The following is a 27,346-nucleotide window of genomic DNA, read 5'->3' on the forward strand; positions in this document are numbered from 1 at the left end:
TAAGGTCCCTTCGACATAAATTTACAGCTCGTTTGTGTAATTCACTGCTGGATGAGCACCTCCTTCCTACACAATGTCACATCATGGAGGCGGCTTGGCCCGCGCACTGCACCACGATGGGCGGCGCGAATTGGTAAAAAAAGAAATAGATTAAACAGTTTTGATTTAAAGCTTTCGTGACTGCAGTAATTCATATTCTTAGCTCTTTCGGTAAAGTCACGTTGGAAGGGAAACAATAAAATAATAAAAAATATATTTTTGGTGTGTTATATATTTATTATTATTTTATTGTTTCCCTTCAACGTGACTTTACCGAAAGAGCTAAGAGTAAGATTAAACAGTCTTTACTTTTCGGAATAAAAATTTAATGTTTTGTTATCGTGCGTTCTCCCCCCCCCCCCCCCACCTTCAGTTTTAGGCCCTAAACAAACGCCACGTTTGCCCCCCCCCCCAACCTGAATCCAGCCCTGGTGCCACCCCCCCTCCCCCATACCCATGTGCCTCGGGACACACCTTTGTGCTCAATTTTTAACAGGCGAACGAATGAAAATCAAGGCGGCCGTCAACCTTGAAAATAACAACCTTCAAATTCTGACTGCCACCCTACTCTACACACTGTCTAGACCAGGGGGTCGGGGCAACCGGCAGCACCGGAGCCGCACGCGGCTGCTTTAAGGACCGCTTCCTGTGACGACGTTCATCAAGGACCCCAACCGTCTCGTATTCGTCACAGTGCATTGCGGCGCTCGAGTTTTATTTGGGCGAACTCGAACAAAAGATGGCCCTTCTTCTTATTTTGGCTGCCGACCCCTGGTGTCGGGAAACAATAATTACATCTTCATTGCATAGGTTACACGCAGTTTCGCGCGATCCGTGCGTACGTACGCGTGCTCAACTTCTTTCGCGCCGTACGTAGCCAACCTCGCTAATCGGAGGTGCGTGGGGAAGGACAACAAACTAAACACGAAAAAGCAGTTCTAAGGAAATGAGTTTTCAATCTCGTCGATTTAAAAGTGCATAAGTTCAAAGTGGCTTCCTAATATCGTATTTGTTGTATCCTCCGTAAGTTACGTTCTCAATCTTTGCCGTCTCTCCGTTCCTCCTCCTCGTGCTCAATCCACGTAGTCGCCCGCTCTCTCTTCTCACCCCCCCCCTGCCCCCTTCACCGGAACAAATTTCCCCCTCCACATTAAGCGGTCACCTTCGTTCACTAAGCTTCCGCTCCTCGCTCACAACTCACACGCATTGTTCCCTAGCTCGACCCACGACTCTTCATGTTCTCATTACGCGGCTATCACGCATTCAATCCATTCAATGTCATTTACTGCCATCAATTTCGCTTTCACCGAAGCCACGCATCACCATCACAGATTCGCCCCCCCCCATTGCTTCCTCTCATCCATTTCATTCGCTTCATTTCCACCGCTACATTCACACGTTGTTGTACCGTCGTTAATTCTGTGCAGAGCGCCTTGGTTAATGCGCCGTGTAAAATTCCTTCGAGATAAGACGAGGAGGTTCAGTCCATCCGATGGTCCTTCGCGAGCACTTCTTTGTACTCCTCCTCCGAGAGGGCATTTTGACGCAATCTGCGCAACACAAAAACACAGGCACGGTGAGCTGCGCGGGGGAGGGGGGGGGGCGGTGTGACGCGTGGCGCAACGAACACACGCGCCAATTCACGATCGATTTTTTTTTTTGCTTTATCAGGACAACCGTTCACAGCGTTATGACGATTCAGTTCATCGACTTGGCAACTAATCCCATTCATGAGCAGATGCTGCACCCCCCCCCCCCACCACTATATTAAAATGGAAATTATCGATTTCTCACATGTACAATTAAGTGAATGTATCATAAGCAAAATAGGTTGGGGCCTTTAAATGCAGGTGTAGAATCTATGGGTTTCTGTGTGAGTATATGGGGATCTGTGTGTGTCTATGGGTCTTCGTGTGAGTCTGTGGGTCTCTGTGTGAGTCTGTGGGTCTCCGTGTGAGTCTGTGGGTCCCCGTGTGAGTCTGTGGGTCCCCGTGTGAGTCTGTGGGTCCCCGTGCGAGTCTGTGGGTCTCCGTGCGAGTCTGTGTGTGTACGTTGAACTTCTTTCGCAAACCGTACGTAGCCAACGTGCCAATTGGAGATGTGCGAAATGCAATGCTGCGGGAATGTGCAAGCGGGGACGGCCAACTCGATAGGTCGGGGGGCTGCGCGATGGCGAGCCCCCCTCCTCCACGTGTGCCCGAGACGTAGCCGAACCACCGTGATCGACGCTAATAAAAAGAAACACAATGCGTGTCCGACACTCTCGCGCTCGGCCGCGTCCACGACACTCACACCACTTTCTCGACGGTCGCATTGTCCTCCAACGCGTCCAGCAGAGCGCGCGCCCCCGACATCGTGATCTTGTTCTTGTTCAGCCTTTCACCACGCAAGTGGAGAACACGATTTTATATTAACAGTCGCCCGTCGATGAACAACAATGCATTTAGAGTGCCAATATCTCATCTCCGTCGGTCTTAAATACTGGAATTATACGTCGGACAAATAAAAAATAGTGGTGCGTTTTTGTTGCTGTTGTTAAAACACATTACAAATTACTTTTGAGGCTTCCATCTCACCGTCAGCCGACGACAATGAGAGAAGAGAAAAAAAAAAGTTTAATTACCAGAGTTCTTTGAGACCTTTGTTGGATTTGAGACAATCGGCCAACAGGAAAGCTTCTTCATCGCCCAGATCGTTCTCACCTAACCTGCTCAACGGCAGAAGCAGCCGCGGTGGGGGCAGTGGTGGGTAGTGGCGGTGGGCAGTAGGTGGGAAGTGGCGGCAGTGGTGGCAGCAGTGGTGGGTAGTGGCGGCAGCGGTGGGTAGTGGCGGCAGTGGTGGGCAGTGGTGGCAGTGGTAGTGGTAGGTGGCAGTGGCGACAGCGGCGAATGAAAACCTATAACCAAAACGGGCTACCACTCCCCCCCCCCGACGAGATTTTTCCCCGGCTGGACGGCGCGTCATTCTCCTCCACAACACGTGCCGGTGAACTACCACAACACGTGCCGGAGAGCTTCCACAACACGTGCCGGTGAGCTACCACAACACGTGCCGGAGAGCTTCCACAACACGTGCCGGTGAGCTACCACAACACGTGCCGGGGGGCTTCCACAACACGTGCCGGGGAGCTTCCACAACACGTGCCGGGGGGCTTCCACAACACGTGCCGGGGAGCTTCCACAACACGTGCCGGGGAGCTTCCACAACACGTGCCGGGGGGCTTCCACAACACGTGCCGGGGGGCTTCCACAACACGTGCCGGGGAGCTTCCACAACACGTGCCGGGGGGCTTCCACAACACGTGCCGGGGGGCTTCCACAACACGTGCCGGGGAGCTTCCACAACCCATAGACTCACACACAGACCCATAGACTCACACATAGACCCATAGACTCACACAGAGATCCAAAGGCTCACACAGAGACCCATAGACTTACACACAGACCCATAGACTCACACAGAGACCCATAGCTGTTTCACACGGCGCAAATTCCCGCAAAGCCTCGCAGCGCTTTGCACAAAATACCCATACATACCATAGGGTCTTTAAAGTGCTGTTCCTGTGCAAGACATCGGCCAACCGCGCCACCCCGGCGTGCCCCACTTTGTTGCTCACCAAGCTGCGCCACCGAACATGCACACAAAGACCCCCCCGCCCCCGTGAACTACAGTGCAAGCAAGGGTCTCACAGCATCAAGGAGCGGAAAGCGTGGCCACGCGAACTCCGGTCACCCTCGCAGCGGCAGCGGCGGCCTTTGGCTCAGCCGTCAAACAAAGACGACGGTGGTCACAGCATCGCGCGGCGCTTTCAAATGCGCTTCTGCGGCCGTCTGGAACGCTCTCCCTTCCGATGTTAGGAAGCCGCCGGAATCTGTTCACCTGCAAATTGGGATTTAAAACTAATTTCTTTAAAACAGCTTTTTGTGTTTAGTTTGCTGTGCTTCACCCGCACCTCCGATTAGCACGGTTGGCCACGTACAGTGCGAAAGAAGTTAAACATACGTACGTACGCAGAGCATCTATTATGTGGGGCATGGCACAACAAGGGTGTGCTTTGGCTATAGCCACATTCAGCCACCTGTGTCTCCCCCGCGCTGATACTGACACACCTTGCGCCACTTCAGCCGTCACATTCATTCATTCGTTCATTCTTTAATTTAATAATGGGGGGGGGTTCATTTTCGTCGCTGTCGCATGTCGACTCGCACCTGATGAATTCGAGTGTGGCGTTCACCTCCAGCGCGTCCGCCAGGCACTCCGCTCCTCTGTCCCCAACTGCATTTCCCCAAAGGCTGCGCCGAGACAGGGAGGCAGACGGGGAGACAGCGGGAGATGGAGAGACAGTCGGGGAGGGAAGGAGAGAGGGTGGGAGACAGGGAGACAGGGACGGTAGGAGACAGAGTGGGAGACAGAGCGGGAAATGGGGAGACAGTCGGGGAGGGAAGGAGAGAGGGTGGGAGACAGCGAGACAGTCAGAGAGGGTAGGAGACAGGGCGGGAGACAGAGTGGGAGATTGGGTGACAGGGCGGGAGACAGGGAGACAGATGGGTGATTATAATCCCACCTCTTAGGTGGCAAACCGACTCAGGGGCCAGAGCACTGAGTGACCCACTGTTGAGAGCTGGGTTTAAATCGGGATATTAAGCTGCCTGCGATTAAACCGGGTTATCAAGTGTAGTGATTTGATGGTCTCAGCCAGGTCACCAATGGCTGAAAAAAAAAACCTATCAAATTAAATTTGGCTTTGCACTTTAATTTTGGAAATAGAAAAATATATATATACATTCCGACTGCAACGCAATGAACAATTTCAGCTGGGCGTGCGAGATAATGAAGGAATTTCAGAAGCAATTCTGTGATATCTCCGGCACGGGTTGTTCGCCAAGACACGCCATGTGATGTCATCTTAAAGTGCGGCTCAAGATGCGTATATGTTGAATTACTTTCGCACCGTACGTAGCCAATCGTGTTAATCAGAGGTGCGGGGGACGGACAACAAACTAAACACAAAAATAAGTTCTAAATAAATTAGTTCGTCAATCTAGAGACGATTTAAAAGTGCATAGCTCCAGTGACTTCCTAATAGCGGAAGGAAGAGCGTTCCAGACGGCCGCAGAAGCCCCCCGCGATGCGGTGACCACCACCTTTGTTCGATGGCTGAGCCGAAAGCCGCTACTGCGAGGATGAAATATCGCTAAACACTTCTGAAGAAAAAGGCATTTGGTTTATCCATTCATAGGCACGATTTTTCCTTCCTTACTTTGTTCTAAATATTACCCGCAATGTTCCGCAATGGTGCGTAATGAGGTTTCATTTTTTAAATCGCAGCCGCCACCCTTCACGAACCTCCGGCCGATTTGCTAATTTCCCTTCGTTTGACATTGAAGCAGCGGTACAAGAAGGAAGAACATTCACTCTTGTGGAACTCACCGCACGCAAGTTTAACCGTGGGCCGTGGCCCGGAGTCACACCCACACTTTCCGTTTCGCCGCTCAGACATAGCCATTATTATCTTCCTAATCAACCCAGCTGCCACTAGCTCTGTGTTCCTTCACGTGACAGTCTCCCCACTGCATTTCCCTGAGATTTAAAATGGCTGTGAGGGCAGGAATGTCTACATAGATGTATATTGAACTTCTTTCGCGCCGTACGTAGCCAAACGTGCTCATCGGAGGTGCGGGCGTAAGGACAACACATCTCCGATGAGCACTGCTGGCTACGTGCAGTGAGAAAGAAGTTCAGCATACATATGGGCGACCCCCGATTTACGACGGCTTGACTTGCAACCCCCAGCTTTTAAGGCCTTTCTTAGTCAGTAAGACCCCCACAGTAACGAGCAAAACTCGTATCCACGACCGCCCAACGACTGCTACCGACGCCGAGTCAAATGATGACGAGTGTGCGCATGTCATGCTGCAGACTCTTAGTGTAGTGTATAGTGTAGTGTATAGTAGTGTATAGTGTAGTGTATAGTAGTGTATAGTGTAGTGTATAGTGTAGTATATAGTAATGTATAGTGTAGTGTATAGTAGTGTATAGTATAGTATATAGTAGTGTATAGTGTAGTATATAGTAGTGTATAGTGTAGTGTATAGTGTAGTGTATAGTAGTGTATAGTGTAGTATATAGTAATGTATAGTGTAGTGTATAGTAGTGTATAGTGTAGTATATAGTAGTGTATAGTGTAGTGTATAGTAGTGTATAGTGTAGTATATAGTAGTGTATAGTGTAGTGTATAGTGTAGTGTATAGTAGTGTATAGTGTAGTGTATAGTAGTGTATAGTGTAGTATATAGTAATGTATAGTGTAGTGTATAGTAGTGTATAGTGTAGTATATAGTAGTGTATAGTGTAGTGTATAGTGTAGTGTATAGTAGTGTATAGTGTAGTATATAGTAATGCATAGTGTAGTGTATAGTAGTGTATAGTGTAGTATATAGTAGTGTATAGTGTAGTGTATAGTGTAGTGTATAGTAGTGTGTAGTGTAGTGTATAGTGTAGTATATAGTAGTGTATAGTAGTGTATAGTGTAGTGTATAGGCGATTGCCATCCGATTCAATAACCTGCACAAAAACTTCTCCCGTTAACCTGCCCAGCAACCGGTCGAGCCAATGGCTTACCCAAGGACCGAGTGACCGGTGCAAGACTTACAGGATTAATTTGAGCGACTTGCTGTGCTTGATGGCGTTGGCGAGGGGGACCATGCCGTCACCGGTGATGCGGTTTTCTCCCAGCCTGGCGGAGCCGGAAAGCAAGACAAAGCACAAGGCAAAGAAATGGTCGATCACCTGGGACAGGTTCTCTAACAGACGCCAACAGTTCTGGTGAAGCGGTGGTGTGTTCAACGTGAGATTAACGGCGCGCGACGCATTCACGCGGACGTTTGAAGTTTGACGACGATGGACGTGCGTGAAAAGAGCTTCGTGGCTCATCGGATTCCTCCAGTATAGATTAAATATTCTGATTCTGAAAACGTTCGCGCGTGTTCAATCCGTCCTATTCGTCCGCCCGTCTGCCCGCAACGCTATCGGGCGAAATAACTCGTGCACAAGGCGATAAAACACGAATCGTAAAGTCACGTAGGTAAAAAATAAAACAAAAATCACGACGTTTCGGCCACAACACAAGTAGCCTTCTTCAGGTGAGGGAACAGAACTGTCGGGACGACAGAGCTTCAATGAACGCTGCTAAGATTCGTAGCGTCTTTTAAGCCGGGTGAGAGAAGTGAGGCACCTTGACAAAGGAGTTTACATATCAAACAGGAGAATTTAGCATTGAAATAGCTAAATTATCCTGTTTGATATGTAAACTCCTTTGTCAAGGAGTTTACATATCAAACAGGAGAATTTAGCATTGAAATAGCTAAATTATCCTGTTTGATATGTAAACTCCTTTGTCAAGGAGTTTACATATCAAACAGGAGAATTTAGCATTGAAATAGCTAAATTATCCTGTTTGATATGTAAACTCCTTTGTCAAGGAGTTTACATATCAAACAGGAGAATTTAGCATTGAAATAGCTAAATTATCCTGTTTGATATGTAAACTCCTTTGTCAAGGTGCCTCACTTCTCTCACCCAGCTTAAAAGACGCTACGAATCTTAGCAGCGTTCACTGAAGCTCTTGTCGTCCCAACAGTTCTGTTCCTTCACCTGAAGAAGGCCACTTGTGTTGTGGCCGAAACGTCGTGATTTTTAGTTGTTTTATTTTTTTACCTACGTGACTTTACCGAATAGAACCAAAGAGTGTGGATCCTTGCAGTCACGAAAGCTTCAAATCTAGAAACGAATCGTTAAAACTTTAGGAAAAGGTTTCGTCGCTAGTCGGGGCTTGCCATATTGAAAACTGCCCAGCGTCCCCCGGCCCTGCTATCCGAGCCCCGGCGGCTTTGCTGCGGCTCGCCGATCAAATGTTTCCTGCACGCCTGGTGTGAGCGCAACCTTTATGAGAAATAATAGTAGGCGGTGTCAAGATGCTCGAACACCAAATAGATTAATTCTGTGAGGCATCAAGTCTGCATTGACCGCACCCGGTAACTTGTGGTGAACGTTCACACAAAACACGTGGCTCTGATAATACATGACGCGCACTCTTTGGTTCTTTCGGTTAAAGCCGCTTGGTGTTGCGCCCGAAACGTCGTGATTTAATTTATTTTATACCTACTACGTGACTTTACCGAAAGAACCAAAGAGTATGGATCGCTGCAGTCACGAAAACTCCAAATCTAATCTATGACGCGTTGTCTTTGAAACTGGTCAGGGTAGAGCAGAGACAGCCTTCTTTAGGGCCTAGTATCACCACCAGTGTCAGACCAGAGAACAACGCCAAAAGGCGAACGATACAAAGACAATGCCACGCGTGGCAGAGCTTTTATAGCTCGGGGTGAGCAGCAGCTATATCATGGGATACCTTTTACTGGTAAGGAACCTCCTGGTTACACCACCAGCCCACAGGGGATTATTGTGTCCGTCCGTCGTGCATCCAAAAATGGGAGGGGTGGGGCTGGGTGGAGAGGGGGGGTGGGGAGGGGCTGGGTGGGGAGGGAGGGGCTGGGTGGGGAGGGAGGGGCTGGATGGGGAAGGGAGGGTGGGGAGGGGCTGGGTGGGGAGGGTGGGAGGGGTGGGGCTGGGTGGGGAGGGGCTGGTCACCCCGTGGTGCCCTTATAAAACTCAACGTTTAACCTACTCACGCCGGCTTGTGCCCGCCCTCACAGTCGGGCATATTTGCGGAATGCACCACGTGCCGCCGTTGACCCTGGCCATTGACCGAGCAACCCAACGTTCCTACCAGCTCCCTCCGCAGGAGAATGTGTTTGCCAGTATCAAAGTATAAAAAAGAAGAAAAGGTTTTACCCTTTCTGGAAATAAGACAGGAGGTGTTAAGATGTTCAAAAAGCAAACAGATATCCTTTACAAGGCGACCTTTACGATCACTCGTTATTTACGAGGACAAATGCACGCTGTAAAGCGTTACGTAAATACGTGTCCGGGCTGGTGGTTTGGCGACGAAGAGGTTTAAAAAAAAAAAAAGACGCCTGATGACGACCGCTCGTGTTGCGATCGAAACGTCGTGATTTGTTTTAATTTAATTTTATTTCTAACCACGTGACTTCACCGAAAGGGCCAAAGGGTACTGCGACGGAAGTGACATTTATTTTACTGCCCCTCTTGTTTGCCCACGCAAAAGCAAAGCCTCGCGATTATTTACAGAAGGGTCCTGCCCAAGTTGCTGCAGTTGCCACGTGTAATCCGCGTTTAAAAATCGAGCAATTCGCAGGCAACGTCGCAGCACTGGGATGCTTTCCGTCCGTCACCGACTGCGCATTGTGCATCGGGGGTTTACTTTCAGCTGCGGGGCGAAAAACCGAAGAACCCCGCGGAGAACGTACAAACACCACACAGCAGCAAGGCGCCAGAGTTTGAGAATCGAACTCGGAACCTTCTTGCTGCGAGGCACGGTCGTTATAACCACTGCGCGCCACCGCCCTGCCCTCCACGATCAAAGGAGGGCCGCGTGCGACCGCGATGGCACCGGCTAGCGGCTTACGCGAGCGTCTTGAGGTGGCTGCTCTTGGTGACGAGCTCAGCAAGCAAAGGGGTCGACTCGTCCGTGAGTTGGTTTTTATAGAGCCTGTGTGAATGAGGGGAAGGGGAGGGGGGGGGACAACCCGGCAGAAAACAACGGCGCGCCGTTATTACGGTGTGTGTACGTCGTTACGCTGGGCGTTATTACGGTGTGTGTACGTCGTTACGCTGCGCGTTATTACGGTGTGTGTACGTCGTTAGGCTGCGCGTTATTACGGTGTGTGTACGTCGTTAGGCTGCGCGTTATTACGGTGTGTGTACGTCGTTACGCTGCGCGTTATTACGGTGTGTGTACGTCGTTAGGCTGCGCGTTATTACGGTGTGTGTACGTCGTTAGGCTGCGCGTTATTACGGTGTGTGTACGTCGTTACGCTGCGCGTTATTACGGTGTGTGTACGTCGTTAGGCTGCGCGTTATTACGGTGTGTGTACGTCGTTAGGCTGCGCGTTATTACGGTGTGTGTACGTCGTTACGCTGCGCGTTATTACGGTGTGTGTACGTCGTTAGGCTGCGCGTTATTACGGTGTGTGTACGTCGTTAGGCTGCGCGTTGCGGGGACGCCTGTTTGAAGCGCCCCCCCCCCCTTGCGCGCTTTGTCCGATCGCCGGGTGCGCGGGATCACCGACTGTGAAGGCGCGCGACAGGGGTCACTCTGGAAATCGCGCGCAACGTCATCGCGGCCCGCTAGACGCTTTGTCCACGTCCGCGCGGGCAGTTGCGCAATAAACGTGAAAATTGAACGGCGTATTCGTCGGGACCGCGGCGACCAATCACAGTTCGCAAACGTGTCACGCGGCGATGCGTTGCAAATCGCCGGGCAGACCGATGCTTTAGAGCCGAGCCCGCCTCTACCGTGAACCACGGAGTTGTGCAATTGCTCGCAACCGCTTTCAGAAAGGTCCACAGACAAGCAACTCGGTTCCATGCAAACGAGTTGAGCAAGTGAGCGCTCGGGGTAGAGTCAACGGCTTAGGTGTCGGTGGAATGTACAAATTGGTTTGTGGAAACTTGATTTTTTTTTTTAAACAAGCCGTCTAACGATTCCCACAGGGATGCATCGTCCGTGCCGTCATTTACCCCAGAAAGGTGACGATGTTGTGCTTTATCAGTTCAGGAATCAGGATGACGACGCCTCTGTCCGTTATCCTGTTGATGCTGAGTCTGCAAGACAAAACCGCGCGAGAGACAAAAAAGATAATGCGGCCGATTAATCGGCTGGGACGTCTTCCGGATATAACAATGAAGCAAGAGCGTAGCGGAGAGCGTAGCGGAGAGCAGAGAGGAGAGCGTAGAGGAAAGCGTAGCGGAGAGCGAAGAGGAGAGCGGAGAGGAGAGCGGAGAGGAGAGCGTAGCGGAGAGCGGAGAGGAGAGCGTAGCGGAGAACGTAGCGGAGAGCGCACTGCGCGACGAACCTGATAGGCCAAGTCCGATTCCTGGCCACAGATAGCGTCAGCGGCGAGTTGTATCTAATTCGGTCGGTCCCGGGTCCCCAATTTCACCAACCCGTGCTGACCAGCGTGGTGAAGTATGGTCAAACAACTGACAAAGTGTTAGGGAGGCCTTCATCCAGCAGTGGATTGGTAAAATGGCTATACAAGTACAAAGCTGTGAAATGCTTAGTGCTATGAAACCTGGCATCTTGCCTCATGATTTATTACGAAGAGGAGCAAGGGGGGAGATGGACCATACACATTGGAGCAATCTCCGCATTTAAAACAAATCTAATCAGATGACGAGCAAATAACATCATCTGCTTTCAGGGCCAGGATCACTCTGCAAACTCTGTTCAAGAGGACAATATAACAATACGACTTTTAAAAGCCCAACGTGATCGGTGGGATCACGTACTTAATTTAAATAAGTAATATATATAAAAAAAACGTTTTTTTAAAACACGCTTTTATGAAATGTACTAGTAATGGCAGAACTGCACGACTCCAGGAAGTGGCCCCGAAGCTTGCCATCACGTAAGGGGACCGTGGTCAATTACAGCCAACGTCAGTTGACCGTGGACAATTATACCCAAGCCGAAACATAACATGTAAAAAATATTGTTTAAAAATATGTATTTTGATTTTTTTCATGATAGAATATAGTATTGTCATCAGTATGACATAAGTATACCAAGTTTGCAGTGGATACCACATTGGGAAGTGGGTTAAAATTTAGTTACAAGATTTGAAGATACAACAACAGACGGAGTGAGTTAAATGAAAGCGTGTAAAATAGTCGCGAGCCATTTAACAATAACCCCCAGCCCCCTCCACCACTCCCCCCCTCTACCACCCACCCCGGTGTATGCTGAACTTATTTTGCACCGTACGTAGCCAACCGTGCTAATCGGAGGTGCGGAAGAATGACAAACTTACTACAGGTCTCTGTGTGACTCTATGGGTCTCTGTGCGAGTCTATGTATGTGTGTATGTTGAACTTCTTCTTTGGTTCTTTCGGTAAAGTCACGTAGAATGAGAATAAAATAATAAATTGATAAAATAAAACAATAATATTCTCACGACGTTTCGGCCACAACACAAGCGGCCTTCATCAGGTGAAGGGACGAGACTGTCTGGTAGGACAGCACCTGATGAAGGCCGCTTGTGTTGTGGCCGAAACGTCGTGAGAATATTAGTGTTATTTTATTTTATCAATGTATTATTTTATTCTCATTCTACGTGACTTTACCGAAAGAACCAAAGAAGATGAATCATTGCAGTCACGAAAGCTTTAAATCAAAATATGTTGAACTTCTTTCGCGCCGAACGTAGCCACCCTTGATAATGGGAGGTGCGGAGGGAGGACAACAAACTAAACACAAAAAGCGGTTCTCAAGAATGAGTGTTCACTCGAGATTTAAAAGTGCGTAGCTCCGGTGGCTTCCTAACAACTCCCGATGTTGATGGGGTTGCCCCCCAATCGGTTCGTCTTGGGAGAGGTTTCGCAGGAACCCACGCGCAAGAAAGGAGGGAGGCAGGCGGACGAGGAGGAACAACCGACCTGAGCTCGGAGAATTTTCCGATGCAGGGCAGCAGCTGCTGCAGGCCTAGGTCTCCGATGAAGTTGTTGTCGAGTTCCGCGATGACGGGCCGAGGCAGGTGGCGCAGCAGGTAGGACAGGCAGGTGCAGTCCGCCGGGCCCAGCGACGTGTAGTTCAGCTTCACGTGGCCGCCCGCAAAGTCGCGCGCCGCCTTACGCGCCACCTTCTCCTCCTGGAACTCGAAGAGCCAGCGTAGCACCCACACGAAATCCGGTGTCAGGTGCCCGTCGCGGTCGTCCAGCCTGCGGACGTGGTCCTTGACGCTGCGCCTCAGCTGCTTCCTCACGGCGGCCCGCTTGCGCCGCACGGAGGCCTTGTCCGCCAGGCACGCCAGCAGCTCGCCGTGCCTCTTGGAAAGCAGGCCGCTCGCAAATTGGCACACGGCGCGGAGGTTGGCCCCGCCGCTGCCCGCGAGGGGCCGGCTAGGCGCGGCGCCGGGCCCCGGCGGTGCCTCCGCCGCCGCGGCCACGCACGAGCCGAGCGCGCCGACCGCCCGCCTGACCGCCTTGGGCCGCACGGCGTTCGGGAAGTGGGCGAGCAGCGCGTCGGGCCCCAGCTCGGCGCCCGCGACCGCGTACAGCGCCGCAAAGAGCGCCTGCACCGTGAAGTGCACGAAGCCGAACACGTCGCCCTCGCCGAAGCCCAAGTACCGCCGGGTGTGGACCGTCGCGCCGAGGGCCAGGTCCCGCTGCGTCACGCCGCAGGCGTCGAGGTCGGGCGCGGTGAACGACGTCCGCGCGGCGAGCAGGCCGACGTGCGCGAGCTTCCCGATCCGCAGAAGCGCGTCCCTGTTGGCGCGGAAGAGCGTCGCCCGGCTCGTCGGCGCCGCCTTCGACTCGCCGCGGGTCAGGAACACCTCGAGCATCGACAGGTAGATCTCGGTGACGGTGGACACGCCGCCGCGGCCGCCGATCCTGTCGTAGCACTTGGAGACGATCCAGCAGTAGAGCGGCACCTGACAGAGGCTCCGGATGTCCGGGTTGGTCCGGATGAGCTCGCACGCGTTCCTCCTGGCGCCCTCTTCACTGTGGAACTTCTGCTGGTACCGCAGGACGGCGTCGTCGGAGAAGCCCGCGATCGCCACCCTCCTGCACACGTGCACGTCCAGCGGCTGCAGGGACGCGCCCGTCCGGGCCGTCACGATCTTCTTCGAGCCCCTCAACACGTTGCCCTGCAGGAGGTTCTTGAGGAGGTCGGCCATCGGGACGGGCTCCTCCGTCGACGCGCAAACGCGGCCCTCGGCCAGGAAGTCTTCGCGGAACTCGTCGATGGCGTCGAAGCAGAAGAGGACCTTCTCCGGGTGGCCGGCGATGTAGCGCACGACAACGTCGAGGCCGCCGCCGCCGCCGTCGCCGGGGCTGCAGCAGTGGTTGAAGAGCAGCTCCCGGAGCGAGAGCTCCTTCTTCACGACGTTCAGCTGGCCGCAGCCGAAGGCGAACACCAGCTCGAAGCAGCTCAGGAGCCTGCCGCGGGACCACTCGCCCGTCAGCCTCTGCAGCAGCGTGGTCTTGCCGCTGCCGGCGTCTCCCGTCACCAGCAGCACGTCCTTCCGCTCCCGGTCGCTCGTCCACTCGCCCCGAGCCAGCGAGTCGAGGGTGACGCTCTCCGACGGGCGGCCCGGCTGCGTCAGCGCCTGCAGCTGCACCTCGACGTAGACGTCGTCCAGGAGGGCGTGCTCGCGACGGCTGTACGCGAGCAGGTGGCGCGAGCTCGTCTCGTGGTGGTCCTGCAGCTTGCGCCGGAAGGCGTGGACTGCGCCCAAGGGTTGTGGGGGGGGGGGGAACGCGACGAGCGTGGGGGTTGGCGAGCGGCCGAGCTCGTTGGGTTTACGATCCGCTTGCCTTATCGCCAGTCTATTTATTCGTCGATATATTTTACCTTTCAGGTGAGGCCCACTGAGCCACGTGGCCTCTTTTTCAGAAGCGACCTGGCCATCGCAAATGATAGCCCGACGAAGTGGCTTATCGCGTGGACATTTACAGCAGTAGCCAAACGCTCTTTTACAGGGGGCCAGTGCAGGGAGGAAAGAATAGGAGTGACGTGGTCACTCGATTTAGATCTGGTAATCAACAATTTTTTTAGTAGTTTCCCCTCCCCCCGACTCGGAATAAATTCCACTTGTTCTACGAGCACTGTGTCCCGCGATGAATAATCCATTGAATAATCCATTGTAAATATCGCTGGGGCAGCGCACCCCGTGTGTTAGAATGGCTCTCGAAAGCGATATTTCACAGAACTTGTCTGGCCAAAAACCCTGGAAGTGTCCTCCCAACCCTTCACAGCAGTGGTTCTTAACCTTTGCTTGCAGCCTTGCATCCCTTTTGCTTCTCAATCGTAAAAAAAAATGACGTTAATACATAAGGTTTGATGAAACAAAGTAAGTTGTAACTTACGTGCCCGTGATTAATTTGTGTTTCGGGGATTTACCTTCACTGCTTTACACGAAATGGGGGTGAGGCCACTGCTAGCTGTCAACCCATCAAGGTTTACCCCGTATTCTTGTACCGGAAAATTCAGTTTTCAGGTCTATACGGCGTACAGCCGATTCAATACGGGCAAAATGATTATTGTCTATTTGTTTGTGTTTCTCCCTTGCGATGGGACTTTGTAGGATGGACTTTGAGATGTTTAAGGGCACGGGGTGGCCAATAAGGTCTGAATTGGTCTGTAATAAGTGGGGGCACTGATAAGGGGCTGATGCCTGCTGCTGTATATTTGGAGTTTGCGTGTCTCTCTCTCATCATCATCCCTCGCTTGGTATGCAGGAGGTCGTGGGTTCGATCCCGACCCCGACACCTGTATATATATGTGGCGTTTGCGAGTCTCTCTCTCCCCGCGGTGGTGTGGATTTTTTCCGAGTCCTCCGGTTTTCCCCTCCACTTGTAGAATCAACGTCACGCGTTTATAGGGTGTTTGGCTGCTGTGAATTTCCACACGACGATAAGCCCGCTTCGTTGAGCTCTCATTTGCAATGGCCTGGTTTCGCTTCTGAAAAAGAGCTAAACAGCTTGGTGGAGCCTTACCTTCGTACATTACAAAAACATTTCTTTATCGATTCAGTCTAGTTTAATTAACTCGTCGTAAAATGTTGTGGCCACCGTGGCCGGCGGGCGCACTACGACACCTGGGGGCTTCAACGGTCCCTGCTCGGTGATCTTCTCCACGTCGACCAAGTTCAGGAAGGCCGTCGCGCTTTGCGGGCCCTTGGCATCAAGTAAATTGAGCAGGGTTCGGACCTTGCGGGAGAGGGGGAAGGGGGGGGGACACACGGCAGCGCCAAGAGATGGATTAAAGGAAAACCGCTCATGGAATCATTACACAGCGAACGCAAGTTTTGCTATAGATACGTGCACACCGTGTCGAGGACTCGGTCGAGCAGACTGACTGCTGTGCCTCATTCGCACGGTGGTCAACCGCCACACTGCGGCTCACAATAACACACCCACTCACTCAACCACTCACTCACCCACCCTCCCATTCACCCAACCAACCTCCCACTCATTCACCTACTCACCCACCCACCCATCGACTTACTAACTCACCCCCACCCATAAAGTCACTCACCCAGCAGTTTTAAAGAAATGAATTTTCAATCTAGATGATTTAAAAGTGCATAGCTCCAGTGGCTTCCTAATATCAGAACGAAGCGTTCCAGACGGCCGCAGAAGCGCATATAAAAACGTGTGATGCAGTCACCGTCTTTGTTCGATGGGTAGCCAAAAGCCGAGTGTTGATCGGCACGATGTTCCGACGTTTTGCTCCACGTGCTGGGAATTCCATCCACAATTGAATATTGCTAATGCCTGTGACATTTCTCCTGCACCCTCCGATGAGCACGGTTGGCTACGTACGATGCGAAATAAGATCAACGTACATATAACATGTACGCATACACTTAATACAAATTTGAAGAATGACGCTCGATCACGGAATTGAAAAAAATAAATAAAAACCTTCCACCTGCTCGGGCCTCGTGTAGGAGGGCAGCAGGATCTTCTCGTGGTCCTCCGCGCTGAGCGCCCCCTGCTGCACCAGCTCCTCCACCACCTTCCCGACGTCGTCAAAGCTCTCCACCAGCGCCGGCCGGATCCTCCTGAGCCTCGCCTCCGGATCTTCTCCCACGCAAGCGGCGCACCGGGCATCCAGCTCGTCCCGCAGCGCCACCAGCGGCGCCCGCATCTCGGCGGGCGGCTCAACGCAGCCGCGCACCCACAGCGCCAGCAGCAGAGCCTGCTCCACCTCCTCGCCCTTGCCCTCGGCGATCGTGAGCAGATGGCGGGCGGCCTCGGTGGGCCGCCGGTAATCCACGTCCTCGTGCTCCTCGTGGTTGATGAAGCCCCACGCCACCATCGAGTCGAGGACGCTGGAGACGCAGGGCGCCATCGCGCGAGGCAGCCGCTCGCGCTGGCTCTTGAGGAACCGCTGGGAGGTCCAGCCGGCGCCGGCCATGTCCGCGGGGCCGTGCCGTCCGAGGGCTGAGGCCGTCGGCCGTCGGCCGCCGCCGGCGTTTTTCTTTGCTGCCGAGAGCGAAAGGAAACGGCTACAGCGGTGGCCTACGTGACTGCGCCGGCGCGGAATGCGACACGCATTCCCCACGCGCGTCACACGCGGCCAGCCGATCGACCAACTGCGGTTCGCAGCCATTTACACCGCTGGGCGGACAGAAGCGCTGGGGGGGGGGGATTTAAGAAACCCGCACCGTTGACTGAACTGCTGCTGCGCCAGAAAATAAAAGCGACAAAGGCGACCCCTGGATTTCTACCCCTACGGCGCTCGCCGTTGCGCCGCAGACCACAGCAGCTCCCGCGGGCCAGTGACCCACCGAATAGTTCCGCGCCGGGAGGACTTGCATTTGTTGGGAAGCTTAGATGTCGACTCAAAGCGTGTTACATCGAGCAGCAGGTTCACGCGAGGGTTGTACATCGACATTGGTAATTCTAAAAATATTTTTGCGTAACGATCTGCGATGCGCTGGCCTTTAGAGGTGAAAGCAATCCACGTTGAATTGTATTGCGCAGTCCACTAACAATTCTCTATTGCAACTATATTGGGCATCAGGATTGGCTCGGTTCTTCCTAAAACGCAATGTGATCATGGATGAAGACACAAATGGTGGGTAGGATGAGTAAAACATGTCTGCTGTCCTTCCCCCGCACCTCTGTACGTAGCACGGTTGGCTATGCACGGTGCGAAAGAAGTTCAACGTACATACATGTGCATGCACAGTCCTTTTTGTCGCTCCACTGCTGGACGAGGGCTTTCAACACGCGACGTAGGTCATGGGTGTGAATTAACCACGTCACCATGCAGGACAGTGCCGTTTGAACATGAAGCAGTCCCCCTCCTTAACCCCCTCCTTCCGTTCCTCTCTTAAACCCTCGCCCCTTCTCGATTGCCCCATTCTCTCCCCTCCCCTCGCAACCCTCCACGCTCCTTCCCGTCCCTCCCCTATAGCCCTTTCGTGATCCCCTGAGCAGCCCCTCTATGGCCGCCGGCACTCATTCCTCGACCCTTGCAGCACGCTCCCCCACCCCATCCCATCCCACCCCCCCCCCCGTCCATCGCCGTAGTCCCGCTCTGTCGTCGTTTTCTAAGCCGCGCCCATAGTGTGCGCCTTGAGCGAAGGCGGCTTCACTCAAGGCACTCGATAAATATGAATTCGATGAAGACGCTGGGGAGGAGCGACAATTGAGGGCGACGAACTCCTCTCTGCCGGTGACGTGGCCCAGCGGCCGCGCCGGTGCCACCTGTTTGATGAACGGCGGGGCGGGGGGGGCCCCCCCCCCATCCAGGCACTATCCCGCGGCCTCACCCCACATGCTTTTCGAGGTCTGACGAGACCGGGCGCATTCCTACGCTCACGCGGTCATAGGCAAAGTGTGAAATATATGCCTTCGTGAAGTCTGTACGCCTTTTAAGGGTCAGCAACAAACAAAAAGGGAACCTTCTTTGGTTCTTTCGGTAAAGTCACGTAGAATGAGAATAAAATAATAAAATAAGACAATAAAATTCTGGTGAGAATTTTATTGTCCTATTTTAGTTTATTATTTTATTCTCATTCTACGTGACTTTACCGAAAGAACCAAAGAAGATGAATCCTTGCAGTCACGAAAGCTTTAAATCGAAAGAAAAAAAGCGAACCCTTATGGGGTGACCGGATGGGGGGGGGGGGTACCCATATCGTAATCACCAAAATCGTAGTTTTATCTGCTCACAGGTCCTTGCCACAAATCTCGAATATCATAATAACAGCTGTACAATTGTGTACTGGCACGGTTGGCTTCGATTAAGCACGGTTGGCTATGTACGGTGCGAAAGAAGTGTAACCTATACACGCATTTCCCTTTACAATCGTAATCTTAATTTTATGACATGCTTGTTTATCCAGGAATATCTCACCGAGTCTCAAGACTCTTGTTCGGGAGGCTCCTGCCAAGCTTTCGCAGCAGGGGACGATGTCGCTATCAGTAATCTTGAGGACAGGGTTCCCCGAGCTTAACGCAGGTTCGGTTTGTGGGATTTCTCGCTGTATACGCAGGCAACGCATTTCTACCAAAGATTTGCCATACGCGGTTTTAATTCACTCAGCTGTGGTGGCCATGCGGTCGGACGTGGGACAACGCAGTGTGTGTGTGTACTGCGTGTGTACTGTATGCACGGTCTGTCTGTGTACCGTGTACGGTGTGTGTACTGATTGCGTACTGTGTGTACCATACGTGCTACTCGGCAGGCATCCGTCTCCTCGTGCGGTTTCACTTTTGTGTGCCCCCCTTTCTGGAATGCATCTGCTTACGCATAACGCAAGGGAAACCTTTGCTCCGCAGCCAGATGTGATTGGTCAATATCAAGTCACATGGGGTTTTTTTTTCTTTCTTCTTTGCTATGGGAGGAAACTGTGGAGAACCAAGGTAGAAATCCGTGCAGCCCAGCGGGCGGAGGGGGGGGGGGAGAGGACACACTCAGGCCCTTCTCGCCGTGAGGCAGGAGCGCCACCGCCGAGACACCACCCCCGTGGCACCAATGCCCGCCGGACTATCGGCTGCCCGGGCAGCGGGCAGACCTCGCACGCCCTGCGAGGCGCGGTGCCGCACAACCTGGAGCCGACGGCTTTGGGGGCAAAGCGTCGGCGAGTCACGGCGAGGTCCGAGACGGACAAGAGTTGGCCAGCACAGCGAGGGGGTTCGCTCGCGAGGTCCACCAGTGCTAACCCCCCCCACCCTTGCGTTACGTTGTGCGTTTCCCCTGGCGTCCTCCAGTCTCTCTCCTCTCTCTCTTTGTCTCTCTCAATCGGGCAAAACATTATTTCACACGTTATAAATTGGCCAAAGAAGCCCAACGCAGGACTCCATTGAAAATGAGTCTTGCAACTCAGCGGGGCTTCCCTGGGTGATGCAAGGACATTATTTAATATTAGTATTTTATAAATAAATGTGGATATTCCCCACCGCATACTGTCGTGGGTGGATATGCACAGCTGGTCAAGCAGATAATAATTTATAGGAGGTAATTATAATAATTATTGTAATTAAGTAATTGTGATTACCCTTATCCGTTTGTCATTACGCCTCGCGGCGATTCGTTCCACCCTGAGGTTTTTGCCGCTCTATTCCAGATCTCTCGCGACGCTCGCGAGGGCGCGACGCGGACGGCCCATCTGTCAAAAGGGAGACAAAAAAAGAAGGGGCGACCGTCAGCGATGCGTGCGATGCAAAACTTCGGCCGAAAACGTTTATTTTTGGTAGTGAATTAAGCGCCGGAAAAAAAATGATCACTTTCACGGCAATTGTCGTCGCTATTTCAGGAACTTGGCACCGAGTATTTTCAAAACTTTCTCTGCGGATAAACCAATCTCAGATGTTTATCTCAGTTGTCGGTTGGGCAACAGTGTAAACTGTGCATTCTTCACAAGTAAAGGCTTCGTCTACCGAGGAGATGCGAGCGATGAAATCAACTCGCATGTAGATGCTCGGTGGATTGCTACATCGCAAGACCGTGAGATGGTGACGGCTCAGGGGAAGGCCTTCGCCGTAATTTATCGATGGAGGCAGGGGCGGAGCCAGGGGGGGTGACAGGGGTGACATTCTGCGTGTAAGTGTACGACACTCGGTCTGGCGGACTCTGTGCAACTGCATTGTCAGAGTGTGTCGCCAACCGATGGCGTCTAGTTCAACAGCCTGACTCTCTAAATCATTCTTGAAATTAAAATTTGTTGAATGTCATCCCGGCCTGAAATCCTGGCTCCGCCCCTGGAGGCGACAATGATAAGATACCAAATGTATAAAGAGGACAACCAATGGTGTCGCATCACTGGATTGCATCACTGGATTCGATATTCCACGAAGCTGCTCACGGTCCACCCTAAATCGCATTCACTGCACAAATCATGGCAGCAGCAGATGCGCGGACACCTGGTGCACAAATGCAAAATTACAAACTCTCCAGTGTGCGCAACTGTCGTCCATCCAGAACGGGACCGTACAACGTATAACTACGCAATGCCCCTTTGTACAAATACGAAGGAGACATCACAGCTCCGCTGCTCTTGGCAGGACGCGGTTATCTGGGCTTGACCACCTGAATGTGAAATCGTAGTTGTTGTTCTGCATCCACATCAGCCGTACGACAGAAGAAGACGAAAAGTAGGCTGCGCTTAATTTGGTGACCCGGGAAGATTGAAGAATATTATTACGACCAAGGTCAGTCAAAGGCTATATATCGAGGGATCTTAGTCTTTGGTGTGTTCCACATGTGACGTCCAGAGTGCCGATTCAAATGAAGAAAAAGGCTCATCAATCATCAGGCGTGTACAGTGTGTACCCACTGAACGTTGTATTTAATTGTAGCATACCCGTGAACAGGTAAATGTGCGAAGGTGAGCCCAGGTGATTTACCTGTCCTGTCTCTGAATGAAATTCCAAGCACGCACCTCTCCGTGCGTCTGTGCACACTTATTGAGCTCACTAGAATTTCACCGGCCTACCGCCGCCTTACTCAGACTCCTGCAGAGGGATTCTCGCCGCTTCGCGCCTCGTCCGTAGCCCCCACTGATGTCCCCTACCCCCCCCCCCCGCCCCCACAAACGCATACAAAGACCCACAGACTTACACAGACCCCTAGACTCACACAAAGATTCACGCAGAGACCCATAGACTGCCGCAGAGACCCACAGAATCACACAGAGACCCATAGACTCAGAATCTGTATGTATCCTCGAGGAATCCAATGAGCTATGAAGCTCTTTTTCACCGATGTCCAGACCCACAGACTCAGATATAGCCACAGACTGAATCAGCTAACTGCTGACCTAGATATTTGTTGTAATTTATTTTGTTTTTATCTGTAAGCAGATTTGCCCTCTATTTGGCTATGCGGAAGTGCATAGCACCAGTCTGCGATCCTTCCTGTCTGAATTTATTTTTATAACAGAGACATTTCCAACAATCTGCGGTTTGCCCGATGCAAAAAAAAAAGGTTATGTCGTCTTGAATGTCACCGTTTGGGCTCATAAATATAGGCTAGATTCCTACATGTCTGCTAGAGACATGTAGCGAGCGGTCTTAATTAGACACCACAATGTATCTGAAATAGGTAGGAAAATACATTTTCACTGTAGGCTGATTGATGTAAAGATAAGTTTTGTGTACTGCATGAGTGCGTTGGTCTAACGCATGTGTGTGTGGTAGGTTAGTGCAATGGTCTCAACTTATAATATGTACTTCATATCAGCAATTATTCCAGTAGCCAATCACTGGGCTTCAAATTTTAAGTCACTAGCTTTACTCCATGGCTTCGGCCGGGACTTGGATTCACCACGCCCGGCCGCCTTTGTCCCCCCAGTGGCGATGTTGACACACCACACCAGTTACTCTTTTGGGGCTGAGTCAACTTAGGGGAGGCCCAGGACCGGTTGTAATAATCGTCACCGGTATTGGCTGTGAGCGGGAATCGAACTCGGGTCGCCGGGTTCGTAGCGCAGCGTAGCGCTAATCACCACATTACAATGCGTTACGCTTCCACATACGCGGGTCACGTGACAGATTTGACGTCACAGCTCACTTGCCGTGCAAAAAATCTATGCATTATTGAGCTCCCCCCCCCCAAAAAAGTGTATTTTTATAATTTTTGCATGGTGTACAGTTTGGAAAGTACCCACATAGCAAATTTCCAGTTTGTTGCATGTCGGGAAGTACGCTAAACATTTTGAACAGACACACATTCACAAATTTGCCTTTTATATATACGGAGATGTCATACGTGCGTACGTTTGTATGATGGACTTCTTTTGCACCGTACGCAACCAACCGTGCTAATCGGAGGGTGCAGGAGAAACGCCATAGGCATTAGCCCTCTCCTCTTGGCTATTCGGCTGCCGACAAAACTCCCAGCGCATGGAGCGAAACGTCGGGACATCGTGCCAGACAACACGTGGCTTGTGGCCGGCCATCGAACAAAGACGGTGGTCACCGCATCGCGCGCTTTCTGCTGCGCTTCTGAGGCCGTCTGCAACGTTCTTCCTTCCGCTATTAGGAAGCCACTGGAGCTATGCACTTTTAAATCATCTAGATTGAAAACACATTTCTGTCAAACTGCTTTTTTGTGTTTAGTTTCTTCTCCTTTCCTCGCAAAGACTCACACAGAGAGACCCATAGACCAACACAGAGACCCATAGTTTGTTGTCCTTCCCACACACCTCCGATTAGCACGGTTGGCTACGTACGGTGGGAAAGAAGTTCAACATACATACATAAGACTCACACAGAGACCCATATTTTCTCGTCTTTCCCCTGCACCCCCGATAAGCACGGTTTTATTACTCATAACAAAATGTGGACGTGTAAAAATAGACCCAATACATTTTGTACACCTCATTTTGACTTGAATGGCAAGGGGTCGACATCGCCCTGCAGGGGATTGACAAAGGGCTATAAAAAAAGATAAACGCACTTGTTCCAGCAAAACTGCAACTGCGCAGCCTTAGTGTGTGAGAGTGTTCACGTGTTGCCAAGGTGGTTTAGCCACTGCTTACCTGTAGCAAGCCTGCGGAGGTGGTGTAGCTGTGAGGACTTGTGGAGGCTTGAGCATGCGAACAAAGGCAAAGATCCCCCCGTATAGCCTAAAAAGACTGTTGGGGCAAGAGCTGTTAGCGAGTAGCACCTATGAAGGCCGGAAAGGCACACGACGGGGTGGGTGGCCAGCACCACGCCCGGCCGCCTTTGTCTCCCCAGTGGCGATACTTACGCACCCGCACCACGTGCTCATTTGAGGCCGAGTCGACCTAGCAAGAGAACACAAAGACACACACACACACAGACACGTGTTCACTATGTGTGTTCCTGCCACATCTATGCAATAGCTGAAAATAAATGTGTTTTGTTTTTGGGGGGCTGTCCCTTGTATCCACGGCAACCCACTATTTACTCGGTGATGCTGAGTTGGCAGTGGTGGAAAAGCGACGCTAAACACTCCACACTTTGCACACACGAAGACAAAGATCCCCCGTATAGCCTCAACAGACTGTTGGGCAAGTGTTGTTAGCGAGCACCTACCTATGAAGGCTGGCACTGTGGCACACGAGAGGATGGATGACCAGCACCGCGCCTGGCCGCCTTAATCTCCCAAGTGGCGATGTTTAGCGCACACACGCACACACACCGAGAGACTCAAACCCACGTGCATCCCACCCCCACAACTACTCCCCGGAACTTCCTGGGCGAATATTCACTCAGCTTGTCACAGCCCATCCAGATCGGCGTGCCAGATGAGAACAACTCCCATGACTGACACCAGCATGCCCGTGAGTCATCAACCTAGAACTCTAGAGGCGCTTGTGCGGCTCTTGAAGGACGAGAGCTTCGTAGCCATCTCGTATTCACGTCTCTTGAAGGACTAGAGCATCGTGACCATCTCGTAATCACGTCTCTTGAAGGACTAGAGCTTCGTAGCCATCTCGTATTCACGTCTCTTGAAGGACTAGAGCTTCGTAGCCATCTCGTAATCACATCTCTTGAAGGACTAGAGCTTCGTGACCATCTCGTATTCACGTCTCTTGAAGGACTAGAGCATCGTGACCATCTCGTATTCACGGTGGTGCGTGTACTAGTGGTGAGTGTAGTGGTGAGTGTACTAGTGGTGAGTGTAGTAGTGTGTGTACTAGTGGTGAGTGTAGTAGTGTGTGTACTAGTGGTGAGTGTACTAGTGATGAGTGTACTAGTGGTGAGTTTAGTGGTGAGTGTACTAGTGGTGAGTGTAGTAGTGTGTGTACTAGTGGTGAGTGTAGGAGTGAGTGTACTAGTGGTGAGTGTACTAGTGGTGATTGTAGTAGTGTGTGTACTAGTGGTGAGTGTAGTGGTGAGTGTACTAGTGGTGAGTGTAGTAGTGTGTGTACTAGTGGTGAGTGTACTAGTGATGAGTGTACGAGTGGTGAGTTTAGTGGTGAGTGTACTAGTGGTGAGTGTAGTAGTGTGTGTACTAGTGGTGAGTGTAGGAGTGAGTGTACTAGTGGTGAGTGTACTAGTGGTGAGTGCAGTAGTGTGTGTACTAGTGGTGAGTGTAGTGGTGAGTGTACTAGTGGTGAGTGTACTAGTGGTGAGTGTAGTAGTGTGTGTACTAGTGGTGATTGTAGTAGTGTGTGTACTAGTGGTGAGTGTAGTGGTGAGTGTACTAGTGGTGAGTGTAGGAGTGAGTGTACTAGTGGGGAGTGTAGTAGTGTGTGTACTAGTGGTGATTGTAGTGGTGTGTGTACTAGTGGTGAGTGTAGTGGTGAGTGTACTAGTGGTGAGTGTAGTGGTGAGTGTACTAGTGGTGAGTGTAGTGGTGAGTGTACTAATGATGAGTGTACTAGTGATGAGTGTACTAGTGGTGAGTGTACTAGTGATGAGTGTACTAGTGGTGAGTGTACTAGTGGTGAGTGTACTAGTGGTGAATGTAGTGGTGAGTGTACTAGTGGTGAGTGTAGTGGTGAGTGTACTAGTGGTGAGTGTACTAGTGGTGAGTGTACTAGTGGTGAGCGTAGTGATGAGTGTACTAGTGGTGAGTGTAGTGGTGAGTGTGCTAGTGGTGAGTGTATATTTGTGTTTCTCCCTCGTGATGATGGGGACTTCTTAGGAGATGAACGTTGAGATTTTATCAGGGGCACGGGGTGACCAATCAAGTCTGAATTGGTCAGTAACAAGGTAGGCCATTGATAAAGCACTTGACAGGTATCCGACGGGTATGTCACAGCCGTTGCACGATACACACAGGATCTTAACATCGTGAGCTCAACAATCGAAATGAATGAATTCGTGGGTCGTCATCGCGAAACGTCGAATTAGTATCCCAACGCCCGCGATATCGGACCGTCTAACGTCCGCCACATTGTGACCAGTTCACAAAAATGACACGCAGGGGCTTTTTGACTCTCCAAAAATCGATAGAACGGGGAGGTGATCGATTGCAATAGACTGTATCCTTATTTATTAGATTTAAAAAGTACAGCTTTAATAATCCCACCCGCGTTCGGCGTTAAAGACATCGAGGCCAACACAAAATCCGCGTAACGTCGGTCTTCAGAAAGTGTTACGCAATGCGGTACAGTGAGTACATCACCTTCAATGTTTCCCGAATTAAAAAAAACTATCGATTTTGATACTCTTTGTTTTTTTTTCGGTAAAGTCACGTAGGTAAAAAAATCAATGAAATAAAAACGCAATTAAATCACGACGTTTCGGAGGCAACACAAAAACTTGTGTTGATTTTCTTTTCTTTATTGATTTTTTTTGTTTTTACCAACGTGGCTTTACCGAAAAAAATCCACAGTATGAATCCTTGCAGTCACGAAAGCTTCAGATCTAGAAAGGATCGATTTTGACTTTAAACTTGTGTGACCGCAGGGAATTCATATCGGGGTTTTTTTTTCGTTAAAGTCACGTAGAGGATAGAAAATAAAAAAAATAAAAGCAACACAAAAAAACACACGTTTCTATCGCAACACATCTACGTGACTTTACCGCAAGAACCAATACTATGAAACGATCGATATAAAAAGTTTTTTTTGTGTGTAAGTTCGGTGACGAACGTCGACTGTCGGTTGACGATTTAAAAATACGAACGCAGACAACAATTGCACGATGGCAACACGGTGCCGCGACAAACTTTGAGGAAGTTGTTGTTGTTCGTGGTGGACGGATGCATTGAACACAAAAAAATTAAAAAAAAATTCTACAATCACAACTTCGTAAGATTTAACGTCGCAAATAACAACATCGCAGAGCGGTGACAACCGCCAGCCGCTTACGTTTTGAGCCGTTAGAGGAGTCGATGTGGACGTAGACTTACCAAAGATTATTATTTTTTTCTGCTTGTAAAAGAAAGTATTTACGGTGCTTTACAAATGAAAATCGATGAAATCGCGAGTTTACAATGAAATCGCGTTGCGTGGCTTTGCGTGAACATTCGGTGGGCCCCGGGGGTGGGGTCAACGGGGGGTCAGGAGGGGGTCACTCAGCCCGCTGGCGCGTCTGATTGGTCGCAAGCTAACAAGGGGAGGGGTCACTCAGCCGGCTGGCGCGTCTGATTGGTCGCTAGCAGACACGGGGTGGTCACTCAGCCCACTGGCGCGTCTGATTGGTTGCTAGCAAACACGGGGGGGGTGGGGGGGGTCACTCAGCCCGCTGGCGCGTCTGATTGGTCGCAAGCTAACAGGGGGGGT

General features: G+C 51.3%; 1 protein-coding gene across 5 annotated transcripts; it reads right to left on the reverse strand.

Moving 5' to 3' along the window:
• Window positions 1–457: 457 nt before the first annotated feature.
• NOD2 (nucleotide binding oligomerization domain containing 2) lies at window positions 458–27,131 on the reverse strand. 5 transcript variants are annotated; one of them, XM_076054089.1, is made up of 14 exons: window positions 26,974–27,131; window positions 23,684–23,932; window positions 20,201–20,311; window positions 16,618–17,174; window positions 15,782–15,893; window positions 12,618–14,409; window positions 10,701–10,784; window positions 9,586–9,669; window positions 6,691–6,774; window positions 4,248–4,331; window positions 3,576–3,659; window positions 2,663–2,746; window positions 2,332–2,415; window positions 458–1,589 (listed from the first exon to the last, which is right to left on the reverse strand). In XM_076054089.1, exons 4-14 carry the CDS (start codon window positions 17,104–17,106, stop codon window positions 1,520–1,522), a joined length of 3,051 nt encoding a protein of 1,016 aa, XP_075910204.1. In that variant the 5' UTR covers window positions 17,107–17,174; window positions 20,201–20,311; window positions 23,684–23,932; window positions 26,974–27,131; the 3' UTR covers window positions 458–1,519. The 5 variants fall into 5 exon arrangements, with proteins under 5 accessions (XP_075910204.1, XP_075910203.1, XP_075910205.1 ...); XM_076054088.1 differs by having other exon boundaries at window positions 26,933–27,131; XM_076054090.1 differs by lacking the exon at window positions 26,974–27,131 and adding an exon at window positions 24,204–26,924.
• Between the last annotated feature and the right edge of the window lie 215 nt (window positions 27,132–27,346).

This window comes from Petromyzon marinus, chromosome 64 (assembly GCF_048934315.1).
Source record: "Petromyzon marinus isolate PM22_M1 ecotype Great Lakes invasive population chromosome 64, UKy_Petmar_22M1.pri1.0, whole genome shotgun sequence".
NCBI classification, from domain to species: domain Eukaryota; kingdom Metazoa; phylum Chordata; class Hyperoartia; order Petromyzontiformes; family Petromyzontidae; genus Petromyzon; species Petromyzon marinus.